This window comes from Lynx canadensis, chromosome B4 (genome assembly GCF_007474595.2).
Source record: "Lynx canadensis isolate LIC74 chromosome B4, mLynCan4.pri.v2, whole genome shotgun sequence".
In the NCBI taxonomy this organism is placed as follows: Eukaryota; Metazoa; Chordata; class Mammalia; order Carnivora; family Felidae; genus Lynx; species Lynx canadensis.
In genome coordinates, this window is record NC_044309.1 from 79,057,146 (window position 1) to 79,075,628 (window position 18,483).

The window sequence follows — 18,483 nt, forward strand, 5'->3', positions numbered from 1 at the left end:
CCCGGGGTCAAATTTTACAGATGTAGAGGCTAAGAGGGAAAGGTGGACGTTGAGGCTCAGAGGTAAGAAATAAAAATCCTTGCCCAAGGCCACATAGTAATAACTAGCTGGTCTGGGTTTTCAACCCAGGTCTGCCTGCCTGGCAAATCGATGGGACCCTTCCACTTCTTCACACAGGAACACAATAGCAAGGAAGAAATATGGAGGTAGTAAGTCCTGGAATGAGTGGGAAATCAGTGGCGACAGGCTCTAATTTTGAAAAACGAGTGCCCACTGTATGATGGTGGATGCTTAACTCCATGGGCTCTGGAGCCAAACTGACTGAGCTCCAATCCTGGCTCTATCACTTACAGCAGTGGGAACTTAGGTAGTTGCTTAACCTTCCTGTGGCTTCTTCTCATCTGTCAAGTGGCATTCAGGATTGTTGCGGGAATCAAATGAGGGGACTCCTACCAATTGCTTACAAGAGAGCCTGGCACAACCTAAGGGCTTGAAAATAGACTCAGTGGCTGAGAAGTAACACGGTGAGAAGCGGAGAGGCTGAGAAATCCAAGGTTGGGGCACCGGGAACTTGGAGAAAGACACAGGGCCGGGCTCAGAGAATGAGACTGGGAGGCCACTGCGCAGAGACAGCAGTGGCGGCTGGGAAAGGCGTAGAGGAGGCAGAGAGTGCGGTAATGGCAAGGATGAAGCCTGTCTGGAGAAGAGGGTGTGGAAAATACCTGGCCCTGGCCCACACTTGACCACAGGGAACTCAGAAGGAACTGGATGTGAGATCTGTCACAGGTCTGTCTTACCTGCCCGGAGGGGCACTCTGTGCAGCAGGGACTGACAAGCCAGGCACCGAGCCAGGTGCCCGTCTCTTAGTGGGTACACAGGGAGCATCAGGTGGGTCTTAGGAGTATAGCCGCTGGAGGGAGCAACTGGGGACAGGGCTGGGGGGGAGGTGGGCTTCTTCGGCTGGCCTCAGGCTACCGGACCTTATACCCTTCCCCCACAACCAGGGGTTACCATGGTGATGACCCCTTCTTCCCCACAGGCCCTGTGGTTTCCTCTAGAGCTTCTTTCACTTTCTTCTTCTGCTTTTCCTCAATCTTCTCTCTCCCCTACTCCCACATCCTCAACCCCTCTCTCTCCCACAAGCACAGGTCATTCTTGAAGGCGGCCAGGTACAAGGTAGGCAGGGTGCTGTCCCAGGGAAGAAGGCGGGCCCCAGGGTGGGGGGAGGGCAGCGTGGAGGGGGAGTCACAGAGGGAGGGGGGAGAGTCCAGGGGCACAGTGGGAAGGCCTGAGCGGGCTGAGGATGGGAGCTGTTGCAGAGGGGAGGCATGGAGGGGCAAGGATGTTAGTACAGAAGGTAACAGTGGGGTCATGGGGATGAGGTCACGGGGTGGGATGGGGTCAGAAGGGGCAGCGGGAGTGATTTGTAAGGTGATAGTGGGGTCGTAGAGTCAGGGAGCTCATTAAGTAAAGGGAGGGGTGGTGTAAAACAGAAACACTGTAACTTAGATGCAGGCTGCGGTTCTTTTCTTCTGGGGCCAGAGACCCTCCGGAGAACCAAGTGCAGCTTCCATGAACCCCTTCCCCAGAGATGGGCAGATATGCACATACACATAACTGGGGGTGGGGACAACTTAAAAGACCTCCGGGCCCATTCACACCTCCCCAGAGGCCCACCGCATCCAGTCTAAGAACACACACACCTGGTGGCTGCAGGAGGCCCAGACACGCGCCTCCGGGGGTAAGCTCCTGGGGGCTCCCTTTACCCCACTTTCCCACCACCGCCATCCAGGCACATTTCATCCGATTTCCTTGGTTTCCCTAAGAAAGCTGCAAAATCCGGTAGATTGGGAGCTCACCTTCCTCACCCAGTCCCTCTCCACGTCAGCTAGTCATGTCCCCTGCCACTTCCCAGAGGGAGCCACATGCCATGAGTTTCCATCACTTTATTTTGCAAAAATAGAAAACTCAGCAATATGCGATACAGCGGGGAAGGGGAGATGTAAACAGAGGGGAGGGAACAGCACCCTGACCCCCCAGAGAAAAAGGGGAGCCAGTGGGAATCTTATTTGGCAGCTAAATACAAACTGGGGATTGGAGGAAGAAGGGAGGGGTCACAGGGGCCCTGGGCTCCCCCTCCCAAGACCCCTGGAGGAAGGGGTCAAGTCCAGGGTGTAAACAAAAGCTAATAAATAAATAGAGGTTTCCTCTGGGTCAGGGAAGGACCAGCTAAGCAGCGCCCACCCCCCACTCCCTGGGCCAAGCTGCTCTGGAGATCAAGGGGGGTAAGGCACTAGGGGGAGAGGGATCCCCTGGCCCCTCTGTAGTGTAGGAGCGTCCCTGCCCCGGTGGCTGAGATGGGAGGCAGGGGAAGCCCAAGGCACATGACAGGGCTCGGGGAGGGGCTTGTAACGGAGGGCACAAGGTCAACTCTGGGCCCAAGCAAAGAGGTGCCGAATGTACGCGCATCTGTCCCTTTCACCCTCTGGCCCTCCACAGAAATGCAGGGCCCAGCCTGCCCCAACCTGACCTGGCACGAGGATGGGGCACAGAGGGCAGTGTGAGCCCGGCAGGTGCATTACGCAGCATGAGGCACCAAGGGCAGGGGCAAGAGGGTGGGCTCAGCCCTCCCCCTGCGCCCCTTTTTTGGTCTCTAGTGTTCCTGTTTGCTCCCAGAGGCCTAAGCACCTGGCAGAGGAAGGGGCTTTGGAACTGGCAGGGTCTTCCTTCTGCCCTGGGGAGCCTGGGACCCTGGTGTCTGAGGGGCAGCGCCGAGATTTTAGAGTCCAAACCCAGGCTCACTCCTCTGCCCTCTCTCCTGGTGGGAGCAGGGCAGGCCCCCGAGACAGGAAAGGGAGCCAGTTAGAACAAGAAGGGGATGAACACAGAGGCACCCCTGGAAACTTTGGCAAAAACAAGGAGCTCACTGGAAGGGGTGGAGAGAGGGCAGAGCTCGTCCTCCCCCAGTCACTGGCGGTGTCTGGGAGATGGTCAGTCTGCTGCCTGGAGCCCCAACCCCCACGGCAGGGGAAGTCAGGGGCCCTGGTCAGGCTGGGGGCTGCAGGCCCCTTTGCCCTGACCCCGGGGAACCTCATCCTCGCTAGAGGCCTTGGGATGGGGACCAGGCTGCGAGGAGTCGTCCTCAAACATTTCAGGGTTCTCCAGCATCTCTCGGATTAGGGGAGGCATCGGGCCTGGAATCTCCATCTTCAGGGTAATGGCCCTTTCTGCTCCTGCAACAGAGGAACAAAGGTTCAGGGGTACAGAGGCCCATGCCCCTTGAGGCCAACTCGCTAACCTTTCTTGGCCTTCCAGGGGCTCCCAGCACAAGCCTGCCACTTGTCTGTCTCAGATTCACCCTCTCTTCTGCAGAGTTCCTGGGGGCCACTCCTCTGCCTGCAGCTTCTACCTGCCTTCTCTGCCAAGCCCGTTGCCATTCTTTCAAGCCATCCCATTGTTCAGACCATCTCCTCAAAGATCACACCGAGTCCAACTGTCACCTCCACTCCCCAGGCACTCCATCCTCCTATGTCCACGACTGGCCAATTGTTGCTAGGCCTGTTCTTACTCACATTCATAACAATAGCTAGTATTTATTGAACACCTACTATCTGCCAGGCATCCTTCTGAACCATCAATGTCCAACAGAACTTTCTGCGATGATGGCATTATCTGCTTCGTCCAGTACAGTCATCACTAGCCACTGAGCACTTGAAATGCAGCTACCGCAACTGGGGAATGGCGTCGTTAATTCAGGGCGGTTCTAAGCCCGTTGCGTTAACTCGTTTAGCCTTCTCAATAGCTTATGAGGTAGATGTAAGTATGGCCCGGTTTACAAACATGAAAACAAGGTACCAAAAGTAAAAGAATTTGCCCAGAGTCTCCCCACGAGCCCGTGGCAGAGCTAGGATTCCAGAGCGCAGGCCGCCCGGTTCGCACCCACTCTGTTCTTGTCTCTGCTTGTCTGCCTGCCTGTGCTGGGAGACCAACAGCTCCAGGGAGAGAGAGGGGAGGTTCCCTCATGACTAACCCTTGGTGCTGATGCCCCGGAGGTCAGTGATCTTCATGAGCATCCTTGGGAACATGTAGGGCTGGCTGGGCCGCCGCCGGCGGGCATAGAGCCTCAGGGCTTCCAGCAGTGGCTCCTGCAGCTTGTCTACTTTTTCAGGTTCCTCCAGGTCCATGCGGTCTACAGGAACAAGCACAGTGCAGTGAAAGAGAAAGAAATGGGGGACACAGTGACAAGTGGCTGATCCCCAGCTGTCCCTGACCTATGGCACTCCAAGCCCCAAACTCTGTCCTATCAGCCCTTTGCCTTATTGTTCCTGGGCCTACCCAGGCCACTTCCCCTGCCCCACGCCCTGTACCTTCTCCCCTCTGGTAAATCACTCCTGCCCACACCCCTATCTCGGCACCAGTATCTGGGACCTCCTCAGCTCTCTCTGGCTCTTCTCTCCTTTTTGTTCTATGCTCCAAGGTGCTAGAGGGCCTGTCCTGGGTCTGAGAAGTCTGTGGACGGGGCAGGTGCAACAATCCCAGGGAGAGGGACCAAGGTCTCCTGGCGGGTCAGAGATCAGGTGTGGGCTGTGGTGGGAAAGGAGTCTGAGCAAACGCCAGGGGGCGCCCCTGCACCTCCGCAGATGAGGCAGATGGCGCTGAGCAGTCCTGTCTCCGTGTCATCCATCTCCAGTGGCAGGAGCTGCCCAGCAAAGGCAAAGACGAGGTCTGTGAGGGGCCCAAAGCCGGCGTTGTGCATCTGTGTCCGGTTCAGAGTCAGCCCATCAGAGAAGGTCATGGTGTCCTGCTCTGGGGTGTACCTTGTGCAGATCCGCAGCATCTGGAGGTGGGCAAGGGGGAGGGTTAGTGCTGTTTCTGGGGAGGACCACATGTCCGGTGGGGAGAAGAGGCAATGGGATGTACGTGGAAGGTGAGGAGGTTAAGTCCAGAAAGAGGGCAACCTGCAGCAGGCATGGGGAGGAAGGCAGAGGTGGAGAATCTGAAGCCTGGGGAGGGAAGGGGCGTCAGAAGGAGGCAGAGCGTCCAGAAGCGTAGGATCGGGTCTTGGGGAGGGGAGTTAAGATGAAAAAAAAAAAAAAAGCTTGGGTTTAAAGGCAATCTGGGGAGTCCCAGAATGGAGGGGGAAGGAGAGATAATGAAATCTTTGTGGTAAACCAACTCCTTGGCCTCACATGAGGGTCAGGCCTAGTGGGAGACATGCCACAGGGCTTAACTTACCAGGATGTCTAGGCAGGCAGCCTTGAGCAGAGTGATCTGGTCAGCAATGCTGAGCCCTGTAAAGCCAGGCAGCCGCTTGGCAAACTCCACGATCTTGATGATGCACTTGGTGGCCAGCTCACTGAACTTGTCCCACAGCCCCAGATCCAGCTGCACCCGGTGGTCTGCACTGGAGTTCTATAGGGAGGGCAGGTTGGAATGCAAGCTAAGCCCCGCCCTGGGGGCTATCTTCCTTCCACCCAAACCCCCAGCTCCCCACTCTGCATTCTGTTGCCTTTCCTTGTCCCTCAGCACCAGACCATGGCCTCAATACAACCCGTACCTAGTCCCCAAAGCGAACAATCCCCTGCCCTCACCGGACTCACCGTGGTATATTTGCCCAGCTGGCAGAGTGAGGGGAAGGTCTCCTGATGAGCTTTGCTGACCTTGGTGATGAGCTCTTCTAACTGAGGGCTCAGCTCATAGCTGTCAAGCGACCCTTCTTCCTTCACCTCTTTCTTCTTCTTATTCCGGTCATTCCGCACAGCTTGGGGGCAAAGGCACGGGAGGGTCGGGACCCTCAGAACCTCCCTCTGGGTATCCCCTCTCATCCTAATATCATGCGCTCAGTCCTTATCATGAACATCTGCTCCCTGGGACCCTAACCACTGCCTCAGTTTCCCTAGCTCCTACATTAGCTCCCATTCCCAGGCTGGCTCTCTCCAGCCCCACCCAGGGCCTGCAGCCCCTGCTCCCTTCCAAAGCCATTCGGCTCCATCCTGCCCTTCCTGTCACCCCTCAGGAGCTAGGGAGGGGGGGCAGGATATGCGGGCGGCAGGATATCCACTTATAGCCTTGGCAGCACAATGGCGCAGGGGAGGGGACTGGCAAGCCCCCCCCCAACCTCCCCATAAAACAGGGCAAAGTGAGCCGGTAGGTAACCCCCACTCACTCATTCAGAGGAAGGATTAAGCTCTGAGAGGGGAGAATGGCAAGGGGTGGGGCCTCCTAGGTGAATGGCACTAACCAAACAGGACTGGCCAGGGAGGAGGCAGCATCCCAGGGCAGGCCAGGTCTCAGAGGTCAGAGAAGTGGGGGTGGCCAGTGGGAAGAGGGCAGCAATGACAGGGGAGGGCGGGAGAGCTCCTGCTCAGGCCAGCGCTAGGGGCCTACCTTCTTTGGACATGCCCACTTCGAAGCACTTCTGTAGCCGGCAGTACTGGCAGCGATTCCGCGTCACCTTGTTGATGATACAGTTTTTGTCGCGGTGACACGTGTACACCATGTTCTTCTGGATGCTGCGGCGGAAGAAGCCCTGGAGTTGGGGGTGGGGGGTGGGCAGTGAAGCAGGATGCTGGGAGTACCAGCCTCTCTCACAGGCCCTGCGGGTCGCCCCAGGCTGGACCCAGCCTGCGAGCCACGTGTGTGCAAAGCAGCTCCTCCCCACTCCGTGGGAATGGCCACCCACGCACAGTGTCCTGCCCCTCTGGTCTGGACCCGGAGGCCCAGCGCGCCCCACCCCCACTATGCACACACCTTGCAGCCTTCACAGGAGCTGACCCCATAGTGGTAGCCAGAGGACTTGTCATTACACACGAAGCACGGCTTGTAGACCCGAGGAGGTGGAGGGGGCGAGGGCGAGCTGGGCACCATCTCCTCTGAGCTAGTGCTCTGCGTCTCCACCGCTGAGGGGGAAAGCAATGACATGAGGGTCGGGGGAGAAGGACCCCTCAGATCTCCCCGGCATCCTCACTACACAGGCACACCCCATTCCCACTTGTCCCTCCAGCTCAGAGATGACAACACCATCATCACCACAGCGGCTTAAAGTCCCAACAACCACGCACGGCCCCATAGTAAACACTTCCAGAAAGTCCCAAACGACGGCTACCAGTGCGCCTCCCGCCGCAGTCTGGCCGTCTCCCTGCACAACAGTGCCAGCCCGAGCCCTCAGATACTGCCAGCCCTCATGACACTGCGAGGTTCCTCAAATTCCAGGCCAAGGCCATCTTGGAAGTTAACTTCTGGGCCTCAGTTTCCCCAGCTGTGAAGTGGGTAGGTGGAGGGATTATGGGCTGTGGCTCTGCACCCTTCAGTCACTCTCTGTCACATCGGTCCACCTTGCTGGGTTATCTACTTCCCATCATCCTCCTCTTCCTGAGGCAATAGATTTGGGGCTGGGTAGGCAAGCACCAGCCACCTGTAGCTCGCGCCTGGATAAATGACTCAGTACCCCAGGTACCCTGAGGTCAAAGAGGACCTTGTTCTCTCTCAAGTAGTACAGGGTAAATAATCCTCCAAATTCTCCCTCTCATACCCGCCCCCCCCCCACCCCAGATAATGGCCAATGTCCTTTTTCCCAGAAACCACTGAAGCAGTGGAGCAAAGGGGACACAGGTATCAAGAAAAGTAGGTTAGCAGATATGCAACAGCCCGATTTTACACCTGAAGGAACTGAGGCCAAGGGGGGGAAGTGACCAGCCCTGGGACACACTGCCAATTGATGGTGGAGCCCAGGCTCTCAGGTTCTCTGACTAGACCTAAGTGGCCAGGCAGGGAGTCTGAGAAGTCAAGAAGTCGGGGAAGGAGAGACTGAGGTATTTGCTCAGAGCCTCAGGTTGAGAAGCGGTTGGGGGTGTAGCAAAGCGGGAAAAGTCAGGTGACAGTGGGTAAACAGGGCTCCTGGGGGAGGGGGAGGGGAGCTATCTCTGGACCCTCTCTGAGCCTATGTCTTCACTCCTAAACTTTCCCCACAAATACCCAATCGCAGCTCAAACGGGGCCTCGGCCCACGCCACACGGAAGGGGTGGGAGTGGGCACCCTCTGTTCAGGAGGCTGCTCAGTAAACCTTTTTCGGTTTTGGGGAGGGGGTTGGGGTCTGTGGTTCATCTTCAGAGGCAGAAAAACCTAGAAATTATTCAACCTGTAGGACCCGCTGCCCAAACCTAGAGGGCCCAAGTTAACGCAAGAAAACTCGAAGACCCTCCCTAAGGAGAGTCCCACGCACCCACCTCAAGAGCACCTTCTTCCTTCTAACCCGCTGCAGCCCACCTGGTCAAAAGTCCGCCCCATACCGCCAGAAGGGCAGAAGGAATGCCCAGGATGCTGGGGTTCCGGGCTAGCTCCACCCACCCCACAGGAGGGAAGCCCTCCCCACCCCCCAACACACACCGACACGATTAGCATAAGAATCCTGCTGGAGTGAGATTCCCCAATGGAAAAGGACAGAGGAGAGGGGAGGAAAGAAGGTGCCTCGAGTCTATTCAGGCCCCAGGGCGGGAGACTCCAGGAGGGGCACTGAGAGACGTGGGGCTGGCTGGAATGCCTTTCAGGACCCCTCCTGCAGTCCTAGGAGGGCACACGTGCTGCCCGCAGGCCAGTGCGTGGGGTGGTGCTCACTCAGGCGCTGACGCCCTCCCTGCCCGCAGAGCGCTGCCTCATTTCCTCTCTTGCGAAAGGGCCCTGGGTGCGGTCAGACTGGCATAGGGCAGTGCCAGGCAATTATAAAGACTGGGGGCCGCAAGCAGACAGACCTGGGGACAGCTTTTCCTGTCTGAGTGGTACTGTCACCCCTTCTGGGTACCCCTCTGGCACAACTTGGCCCCCTGAACCCTCGAGTGCGCCCCAGTGGCTCTGGTCAATCTGAGGGTGAAGGGCACAAGAAGGCTAATTGGGTCAAGCCTGCTCAGATTCCCTTCTTCAGCCCTGGGCTGAGACCCCACCATCGGGATGCTGCTCCCAGGCTAGGCAGGGGCCCCTGCTGGGGAGGAGGGGGGTGGGCTCTGGGTTTTTCTCCTTTTAAAGCCCAAATTGCTGAAATTGAGGAAATTCCTGGCCAGGCTGAGCGGAGCTTCAAACAAACTCTTTATAACCGGCTGTAAACGCTCCCAGCTGCGAGGCGCAGGACTGAGAAGCCCAGACTCACAATCTGATACACACCTCCTTGGAGACACTCTCACACATCAACAACAGTCAGGGCACAAAAGTAGACATACTACCAATGGCTTCCTATGTCCCAACAGGCCCCCTGGCACCGAAGAGCACACACGGGCGGGGGTAAAGGCACACTCACTCCAGCCACACTGTGGAAATGAATGCACAAATCATAAAGCTGCCCCCCAACATCCAGCTTCCCATTTGCAAGAGAGCAGCTCAGCTACCAGACAAACACCCGGGCCTGCCAGCGCAGCACCAGGACACCGCCAAACACCCGCAAACACACCATGTGGCCCTCCCCTCAAGGGACCTCTTTCCTTCCCTGCTTTAGACACAGGTCTCAACTACTTTCTAAAAGTGTGTGAAGCAGGCCTGAAGCCCACCGAGACCCTAGAGGCCAAATTAATTGGTCCAAATTGAAATGCAAAACCATACTGCCAGCCAAGGGGGGGGGGGAGGGGCTGCCATGCTCCAGGAAAGGGCTGGATCCCTACCCAGCCCCCACAAAAAGCCCTCCTGGGAGTCTCTCCACCTCAGCACCCCTCCCAACATACCCCAATTCCCCTTTCTATTGGACAGTGAAAGGAAGGTTAAGAATTCACCAGGATTTGGTGCAAAGCAAGAACAGTTCCATGCTTTCTCCACCCTATAAATGCCACACTTTTACTTCTTGCCGCACCCCACCCCAAAGTACGGTCTCCTATTTGCCACCTCCCTCCTTCAGTCTCAGAGTTGTTAAATCTGAGCAGCTCTGCCCTGGAACCAAAAAAAAAAAGAAAAAGAAAAAGAAAAAAGAAAGAAAGAAAGAAAAAGAAAGAAAGAAAAGAAAAAGGAAAAGAAAAAGAAAGGAGAGAAAAAGAAAAAAAAAAAAAAAGCCGAACTCCTAAACAGCGCTGCCGAGTGCCAAGCAGCGAGGCGCGTTGGCGGGGGCTCGGTGACCCCGCGAGCGCACTCCCCCAGCGCCCGCCGCCCCGCCCGCCACCCGCCCCTTCCCAGCTGCCCCCAAGCCCCTCGCGCCGGCGTCCGCACCGGGCTACCAGCGCGGTCCCAGCCCGGGGTAAATTTGGGGGGTGTTCCAGGCTCCCCTCTCGGCTCCTCCCTACGCCCACCCCCGCCAGGCACTTCGGCCCAGGCTTCAAAGCCGCCTCTCATCTGGACTTCATTTTTACTGCCTCTCAGTCCCCAGCTTTTTATTACCGCTCTGGAAAGGGGTTCCAGGGCCCCAGGCCTGGCATCTCCCATTTCACAGAGAGGGGAAGATGGATATTTGGGGACCCAGTAGTCTTACTCTCCGTGCCGCTGCCTCCTCCAGGCCACCGCCCCCCACCATAAACAGGCTTTGCTTTAAACTTTACGCTTCCTACTGAAGTTGTGTGTGTTGGAGCCCTAGGAAAAAGTCATCTCTCTGCATACAATCCTATACACATTACCACACAGTGCTTTTTAAGATGGGGGAGGGGGCGCCAGAGCCGAGCCTTCTCCTGGTTGTGTGCACAACCCGGTGCACCCCGCACGAAGAACACACAGGATGAACTCTCGAACGCAGCACTTTCCAAAACCGCCCCCGCAGCCACGCAGGGGCACACGCCTTCCCGGCCTCACGCCACAAACATCCCTACATAGGGCCGTGCGGAGGACCTGCCAACGCTGTCGGAGGGCGACATTGCGTGGAGAGACCCCCTACCCTCACACCCACACTGCCGACGCCAGGCGCCGCACACTCCAGGGATTCACACGCTCTGCAAATATTTTTTACGCTCTCAACTTCCCACATGGACCCTACTAATGCCACCCACGGCCCTGGGTGCTATATCTCTCCGGGGCCACGGACCTGCGGGCGCAAGCTACCAATAACACCTCGGTTTCTCCCTATCCCCAGGAATTCTGGAGTGGCATCAACCACAGCTCCTACCTAAACACCCACCATAAAAACCACACACACTCCAAACACTAATGCACACACCCAAAGGAGTCGCTGAAGTCCCACGTTTAAAGGGCCAGTACCTCTCTTTCGTACACACCCGCCCCTCACATAGAGAGGGTGAGAATCTCCGCTTGCACCCCAGTTCCACCTTTTACACACGGAAAGAGCGAGCCGCTGCTTCTCCTGCACCCCACCCCCCACCCCTGGGCTCTGGTACCTACATTGCAGACTGGCGGGTTGCGGCCAGGCAAAAGACTCAAATCCGGCGAAACAGGAGCTGCCCGTGGCTCTGCGCAGCAAGCCGGCCCCGGGCCCCGACGCCCCGTACAGCCGTCGCGGACCCGGGGCAAATGTTTCCATGCAGTCGTACATCGCGACCCGGCTTGGAGGGAAGCTGGGTGCTAGGAACACCAAGGACCCGCAGCCGATTCCCCCTCCTCCCCCGGCGGCGCCCCGCTCCTGGAGGGGGGGAGGGGGAGGGCTAGCATAGGGCGCCAGGCTGCATGGGGGGTAAGGGGTGGGCGGGGAAGAGGGGGATCCCCAGCAGGGGAAAGGGACTGGGCGGGGCGCAAAGCCAGGGCCGCCGCTTCGGCCGCGGGCCGGCTCGCTCTGGGCGCCTCCGCAGCTAACACTGGGGAGACCTTTTGTAAAAGCGAAGCCCGGAGGGGTGGGGGGTGGGGCTTGGAGAGCGAAGGGGGCCGGGCACTAAGACGAGCTGAGCTGGGAGTGGAGCGCACACTTACACACACTCGCACCCGGCGCGCGCGCTTGCTTAGACACATACCCGTGCATGCATTTATCTAGGCAGGCGCCGCATATTTGCAAATATGCAATAGTGCGCATGCATTTTTTCTGCACGCACATAAAATCACAGAGGCACACAGACATCTATGCAAGCACATATTTGTGCAAGCACATCTGGCTCGGGAAAATGCTTGCAAGCATTCTCTCTCCACAGCCCCGAGGCTTTGCACGCATTTGCACTTCGGCGCGTGCCCTGGTCCGGGATGGGGGGAAGGAATAGAGGAACCAAGCACACGCATTTCCTTTTGAGTTTTCCCCCTATCCCTCCCAACACTCTTTGCACACCAGTCATTACAGGCTGGGGTGTCAGGGAAGACGGAGGAGAGGGGAACATGCAGGTTCCCAGCGCGGGGCAGTTCTCCCGGGCCCGGGGACCTGCACTACCTCCACCCCCTCATTCCCAGGCCTGGCTCCTCCCTCTCCCTCCGCGCGCGCGCTTCGAGGCCGAACCGTACATTCCTGCGGCTCGGCGCGCGCGGCCTCCTCCTTCCTTCCCGTTCTCCCCACCCCCGGTCGAAGGGCCGGAGCGCGCTCCCGCCGTGAACTCTCCGGGAACCCCCCTCGGGGCGGGTGGCCGGGCGCGCTCACCTCCTCCTGACCCGGCCCCGCCCCACCCCGCCCAGGCCGTCGCCAGCGCCGCCGCGGAGTCCCCCGCCCCCTCCTGCGCTGCCTGGAGTCTACTCCTCCTAGCCCGAGCTGTCCTCCCTCCGCCGCGGCCCGGACTGCCTCCCTCCCCAGTCCCCGTAGCCCCGTCGCGCGACCGATGCTCCCCTGGCGCTCCACCGCGTCTCTCACTGCCCCTTTCTCGAACCTGACTTCACTTTCAGAGCACAAAACTCCCACCCCAAACTGCCCCTACGGTGCCAACCGCGCCTCCGACGAAGCTGCCCTGCTGAGTGCCAACTCCCCTCCCCCAGACTTTCTACCGTGCCAGTTGCCCCAAACTGCCAAGGGCCCCTCTCGGCTGTAACTGCGGGTCCGGTCGTCAACTGTTCTCACAGCCATTACATATCCCCCCCCATTGGCAATAACAGCCCCTTCTCCCCTTCAGTGCCACACTGAGTGCCCTTCAGATCTCAGAGGGCCGCCTCGCTGTCCCCTCGGTAGCCCCTTCCGGGCACTGAGCGCCCTCGCCCGGCGGAGCAAGGGGTGAGGGGGGCGGGGGGTTGGCCACGTCAAGAGTTTGCCCTAGCCGCCCGGCCGAATCGGGGACCCTGGCCCCGGGACAGCTCCAGCGGCGGCGACTCCCGGAAACCGCCCCCTCCCCCGCGCCCCGCCCGCCCGGCCGCCCGGCCGCCCGGCGGGCCGGCCCAGCCGGCTCTGTCAGCGCGGCTCACACGGGGAGCGCCGGGGGAGCGGGAGAGGCGCCCGGCCGGCCCCTTCCCCCGCCTGGCGGCTGTGGCTGGGCCAGGGCGGGGCGCGCTTTTCTAAGAATCTGTTGTACCGGGTGGGGGGCGCACTGGGGGTGCTGCAGGAGTGGGGCGCCAGTTTGGAAGAATGAAAAGCAGGAAGGGGTGCCAGAGTAGGCAGGGAAGGGAAGGCGGGCGCGGAGGAGGGGCCGGGGTGGCGGCCGGGTACGGGGAGGGGGGGGCAGGGCTGGGAAGGAGGGCCAGGCTTGTGGATGCGGGGGGCGGCGCGGGGTGCCAGGCCTGATTGGGGGGCTCGAAGAAGGGATGAAGCGGGACTGCAGTGTTCTTTCCAACCCAGTGTGAGCTCCTTGCTGTTGCCCCCAACCTGAAATACCCCATTTCTGAAGCCAGCCTCCCCACCCCCAAAAAAGGGGGGGATGATAGATTTCTGAATCAGAATCTGGGCAGTGGTAAAAAAAAAAAAAATTAGGTACAAAATGGGAAATACCCCCCAACCAGGGGGAAAGAGCCCTGATTAGTCAACTCCAGGCTGTCAGTACCCCCCCCCTCCTCCCAAATCTGAAAGGTCCCAATTAAGTCAAGCCTGCCTGGTTGGTAATTAGAACCAGAAGTGGCCAGGCCACAGGGAGGGGGGTTGGGAGTGGGGCACAGGAGGGGGGTGGAGGGCTCCAGGAAGTCATGAGTCCTCAATAGCCCCCCCTTTCTCTTCACCAGATGCACCCCACTCCTCATCACCCCATCTGTGGTGCTTCCCAGGCATTGCAGGGAGAGGGGGCCTTTAAGGGACAAGGCATTAGAGTGCCAGGCCCACCCTTCCCGTCAACCCCAACCCCCCATTCTAGGCAGTCTTACTTAGAACAGCCTTGAGGAGAAGGTAAGAGGATGGGGGGATCTAGTGCCCCCTCTTATCCCCAAAGTCCCCCCAGCCCTTATTGCAGCAATTAGACCCATTAGCCTTCTAGCATTTCATGGGAACCAGATGTTCTCCACCAGCCTGGTGGGAGTATGAGGGGGGGTTGCTGCCTGACTCACCCCCGTCCCCATCTATGATCCCCACCATCACAGTGCACCCCTCCCCACTAGAGCCCCACAAAGTCAAGACCCCGGAGGCAAAGAGAAGCATACCCCTCCCCCACTAACAAGGCCATTAGCACTGAGAGTCTTGTATGGTCACCCCTCAGAGCCTCTACAACCCTGGCAAGGATGAGTTTGGCCAACGAGGGACTGTGGAGGGAGGAACAGCTAACTCCTTATGCACCCCTCCTTTTCCCCCCCTCCTGCCACCTTCTGGATGGGGCTGGAGGATAACTGGCTCTGAATTCCTCCCACTAAATTCTCCTTTTCTTCCAAAACCTTCCCTCAAAAAGGTGAAGAGGGGGCATTTCAAAGCAAGAAGCCCCACCCCAAGGGTAAGTCCTAACTTAGGAGTCCCACCTGAAGGGCGGTGGGGAGGGGTCTCTGGAGGAGGGGGCAGCAGAAGAGAGAAGGGAGGTGTGAATGGGGGACGGGGCCCAAAGCAGGGGTGTAAGGAGCGCTGGGCAGGATGGGGGCTGGGACTGGGTAGGGGGCCAGGAGAGGGGGGGTGCAGCCTGGGCCCCAGCGGCGGCGGCTTGCCCAGCTCCCCCCGCCGGAGAGGTTTCCTGTTGCAATCAAAGCCCCGTTTGTGTAGGCCTGGAGTTGGAGCCCGAGCCTGAGCGGCGGAGACCAGGGAGGGGAGGGGAAGGGAAGGAGGCAGTCGGCTGGGGTTTTTTCCTGGAGGAGGCCTCACTGCCGCCTGCTTGCCACCCTTACCCGCCTGCTTGTTCTGCTGGCCTCTCCCAGAGTCTGGGTTCTCTCTGTGTCTGTGCCTTTTGGCCTGTGTAGTGCTCTGTCACCTTGCTTAGGTCTCTGAGTCTCTCTTTTTCAGTTGCTTTTAAGTAGAACTCTTTTTCTTCCCGTGCCAGCCTGCCCTCAGTTTCTCCATGTGACTTAGTGTGGTGCCGCCTGGGCTCCTTGCCCCAGGGACACCGTCACCAAGTTCAGAGGATAAACAGGGCTAGGTCCTCACCACCACAGACATCTCCTCGAGAGGGGGAAGAGGGAAGTGGGTCCCTCCCGACCCACTCTGTTCCCTGTAGTCTTGTCAAAGCAAACAGAACACATCAGTGTTCATAAGCACGGAGATACAAAGAGACACGGACCCCAGGGTTTCATGCACACGTGTGAGCACACGCACGTGCACACACATACACACCTCTGCTCTCCCATGCACACAGGCCTGTGCTTGTCTCTGCAGCACATGCCCCCCTCCCGCCGCCCCTCCTCTCCTCCACCACAGGGTTCTGAGATGCCTGCCTTACCCACTCAGGCCCCTGGAGAACCCCAGGGGTGGGGCAAGATTTCCCTTCTCAACGTGGATGTCTCCAAGGTGCTAGGGACCCAGCAGTAGGATCCTGGAGGCAGCCTCAGGGAGAAGTTGCAGGTTCTCTCATGGACCACCCTCCCTCCCATAGACTAAGAGAGAGACACAGACTCAAGGTGAGTGTGGCTTTGGCATCAGACTTAGGCCTCCAATCCCCCTCCATTGGGTGGCTCCAGGCAAAAAAGGGACAGCAGGTCAGAGAAATGAGAGACTAGACCTTTTCACCCCTCAGCTTCTCTCCCACTGTGGGAGGTCTCCCAGACTCCAGGATCCCTTCCTCTCCCCTCTGCCTCCTCATTTACCACTGGGTGCTGCATGCTCCACTCTCGTGCAGGCTGTCTGGACCCAAGCCTTCCCCTCCTCCCCACCCCACCAACATCTCTCTGCCCGGGCCTGTCTCCTGCTGCCAGCCGCACCCTCTCCAGCTACCTGCCTTGGTTCTGGCTCCTCCCTTGGATTTCTCCTTTTGGCCCCCACCCCCTCCTTCAGGGCAGCCTTGGGGGATAGAGCCCAGGGTGACCCCTTCCCCAGTCTTGACCTTACTTTGATCCCTGACCTTGATCTCCATGCGTCCAGGGCACAGGGGCCCAAGGAGAGCTTCCCTGGGGGCTTGGCCACTGGCTCTCAGCATTCCCCCACTACCATTCTTTTTCTCCTCTCCCACCTTCCTCCCTCTGCCTTAGTGGCTTCTCCCAGAACCTGAGAAACTCAAGTCCCAAGGGACCGAGTCGTGTGGTTCTCTGCAAGAAGTACATTCATGTGGGAGGATGGTTTCTTCCTACCTCCCCAGGCCCTGGGACAGATTCATGGGGTGTAAATGAGGTAGGGGAAGCCCAGCTGAGGTTTCCAAAAAGGGGGGCTTTGTGCTCTCCTGTTCACCTGCATGCCACCCAAATAACCCCTGTTGGGCTACAGACATGCCACTGGCAGGTCTCACCAAACACCAGACACACCGTCAGCAGCCCTATTAAATACCGCCTCACTCCTCACACTGACTCTTTGTTGCACACACTGGAATTTTGTATATGAGCAGAGTCTCGGGGACATGCTGTGCACACACAACTGCATGTGGTCTACACACACACACACACACACACACACACACACACGCGCGCCTTCTCCAGATGAGCACAGTCTTTCCACTAAAGCTGCCAGCCCCATCTAGTCACCCCTTTCTTTACACATACACACGACCCTCCGACTGCCCCTCCTGAAGGCAGGGCCCCTTTCTCCCACCTCCCTCTCCCTGAGCTTGTGGAGCTTATAAAGGATGTCTTTATCTTTTTGTCTTTTTTTCTCCATCTCTGTTTCTATGCCTCTGGAGCTGCCCTTCTCTGTGTCTCTCCTCCCATCACCTCTCTTTCTTTCCAGGTGAGGGCTTCTCACATGTTCACCCTTTACCCCACTGAACCCGGCGGTCCAGCCCTCCAGCTCATGGGCACCCACGCCTGTAATGGCTTGGTCAAGAAGACCAACTACCAAGTGGGAGGAAAGGAGATCCAGAGGGAAGAGGAGAGGCCTAAGGCTTGTCTGCTGTCAGCACTCAAAAGCTTAACCCAAAGAGGGCAGGCCTGAGGGACAAGTAGGGATCTGCAGCACGTGGGCACCATGCCAGACCTAGAGGGAGGGGAGGCATCCAGAACACACATGGCTGGAGGAGAGGATGCTTCTGGAAACACCCCCTCCACCTCCCTGGATTACTTAAGGTGCAAGAGCACCTTCTTTGCAACTGATTCCACCCTCCCTAGCACCAACAAGAGACTTTCCTGACCCCACACATCTTTGGGCACCTGGCTCCATTTCATTTCCTTTTCGTGCTGCCTGCCCCTAATTCAGAACAATATCACCTCTCTATCACAGTCAGCTGGTTGGCCTTCCAGACTCCTCCATTCCCCAGGGTGCTTCCTGGTACCCACCACTGCATGCAGGCAGAAGCCTCAGACTTCACCAGACCCAGCCTTGGCTGCCCATGCAAAGTGTTCCCCACTGCCGGTTGACTCGGGAGGCGATTGTAGACCCCAACATTCTAGACATCTTGGGCAAGAGAACTCTCATTTGCAAACAATGCCATTTGCTCCACATCCAAACCCCCTCCTGTCATGGCCACCCCTGTCATCTACTCCATTAGATCAAACCCCCATCCCTGCCAGTCTTGCTAACTAGGGTGCCAATTTTCTGTAGCACCCACCCTCCAAATGTCTTCCTATTGCCACCTGCCCTCATCCCCCAAGGTCCCTGAGACTCACACAGAGAGGCCATCTCCTTGGGGAGGTCAGGCTGGCCCAGGCCCCGGAAGCTAGGACTCAGCATCTCGAAAGGTGGAGACCCCCTGAGAGCCCCTGGGAAGGCAAAGGGGAAGCCAGCCCCTGGGTAGCCAGATCCAGGCCCCAGGACACCAGCCGCTGCAAAGAGTCGTTCCTTATTGGTGGCCATGGCAGCTGCGGTGAGGGAGGCTGAATCCCCTGGGGTCTGCAGTGGGCGGGGGAGGTCTTCAGCCACAGCCCCCGCCCATGCCCACTGCCCCAGCCTGGGAGGCTCCGTGCCCGCCCTTCCTGGCCTGCCCACTGGGTCTCCAAGAGTCCTAGGGAGAAAGAGAGGAAAGGGAGGGATGAGAGAATGATCACCCTAAGGTTCCAAGCCCCATGGCCCTCTCTCACTTGGAGCCTTTTCCCTGTATGCTTCCAGGGTCTGTACTGCCCTGCCTCAGGGCCCTCTACCACATGGTAGAGGGCAGGGCAAGAGCTAATACACGTTGAGAAAAACTCCCCAGGGAAAGGTAAACTGGTTTCCAAAGTGAATAATGGTCTTAGGACTCCTGGCAGAGAGGACTCCCA

General features: G+C 58.4%; 1 protein-coding gene and 1 long non-coding RNA gene across 3 annotated transcripts; one reads left to right on the forward strand and one right to left on the reverse strand.

Annotated features, from left to right (window-relative positions):
* The first annotated feature begins 1,126 nt into the window (after nucleotides 1-1,126).
* LOC115519041 lies at nucleotides 1,127-4,400 on the forward strand. The gene is made up of 2 exons (XR_003970377.1): nucleotides 1,127-1,176; nucleotides 3,373-4,400. It is a non-coding gene; the product is annotated as an uncharacterized LOC115519041 (long non-coding RNA).
* Nucleotides 1,932-18,137, reverse strand: RARG (retinoic acid receptor gamma). 2 transcript variants are annotated; one of them, XM_030322709.1, is made up of 8 exons: nucleotides 17,896-18,137; nucleotides 6,751-6,899; nucleotides 6,388-6,529; nucleotides 5,601-5,761; nucleotides 5,236-5,412; nucleotides 4,633-4,837; nucleotides 4,031-4,189; nucleotides 1,932-3,233 (listed from the first exon to the last, which is right to left on the reverse strand). In XM_030322709.1, the coding sequence occupies exons 1-8, from the start codon at nucleotides 18,080-18,082 to the stop codon at nucleotides 3,034-3,036; spliced, it is 1,380 nt and encodes a 459-aa protein (XP_030178569.1). In that variant the 5' UTR covers nucleotides 18,083-18,137; the 3' UTR covers nucleotides 1,932-3,033. The 2 variants fall into 2 exon arrangements, with proteins under 2 accessions (XP_030178569.1, XP_030178570.1); XM_030322710.1 differs by lacking the exon at nucleotides 17,896-18,137 and adding an exon at nucleotides 11,296-11,712.
* Nucleotides 18,138-18,483: the final 346 nt, after the last annotated feature.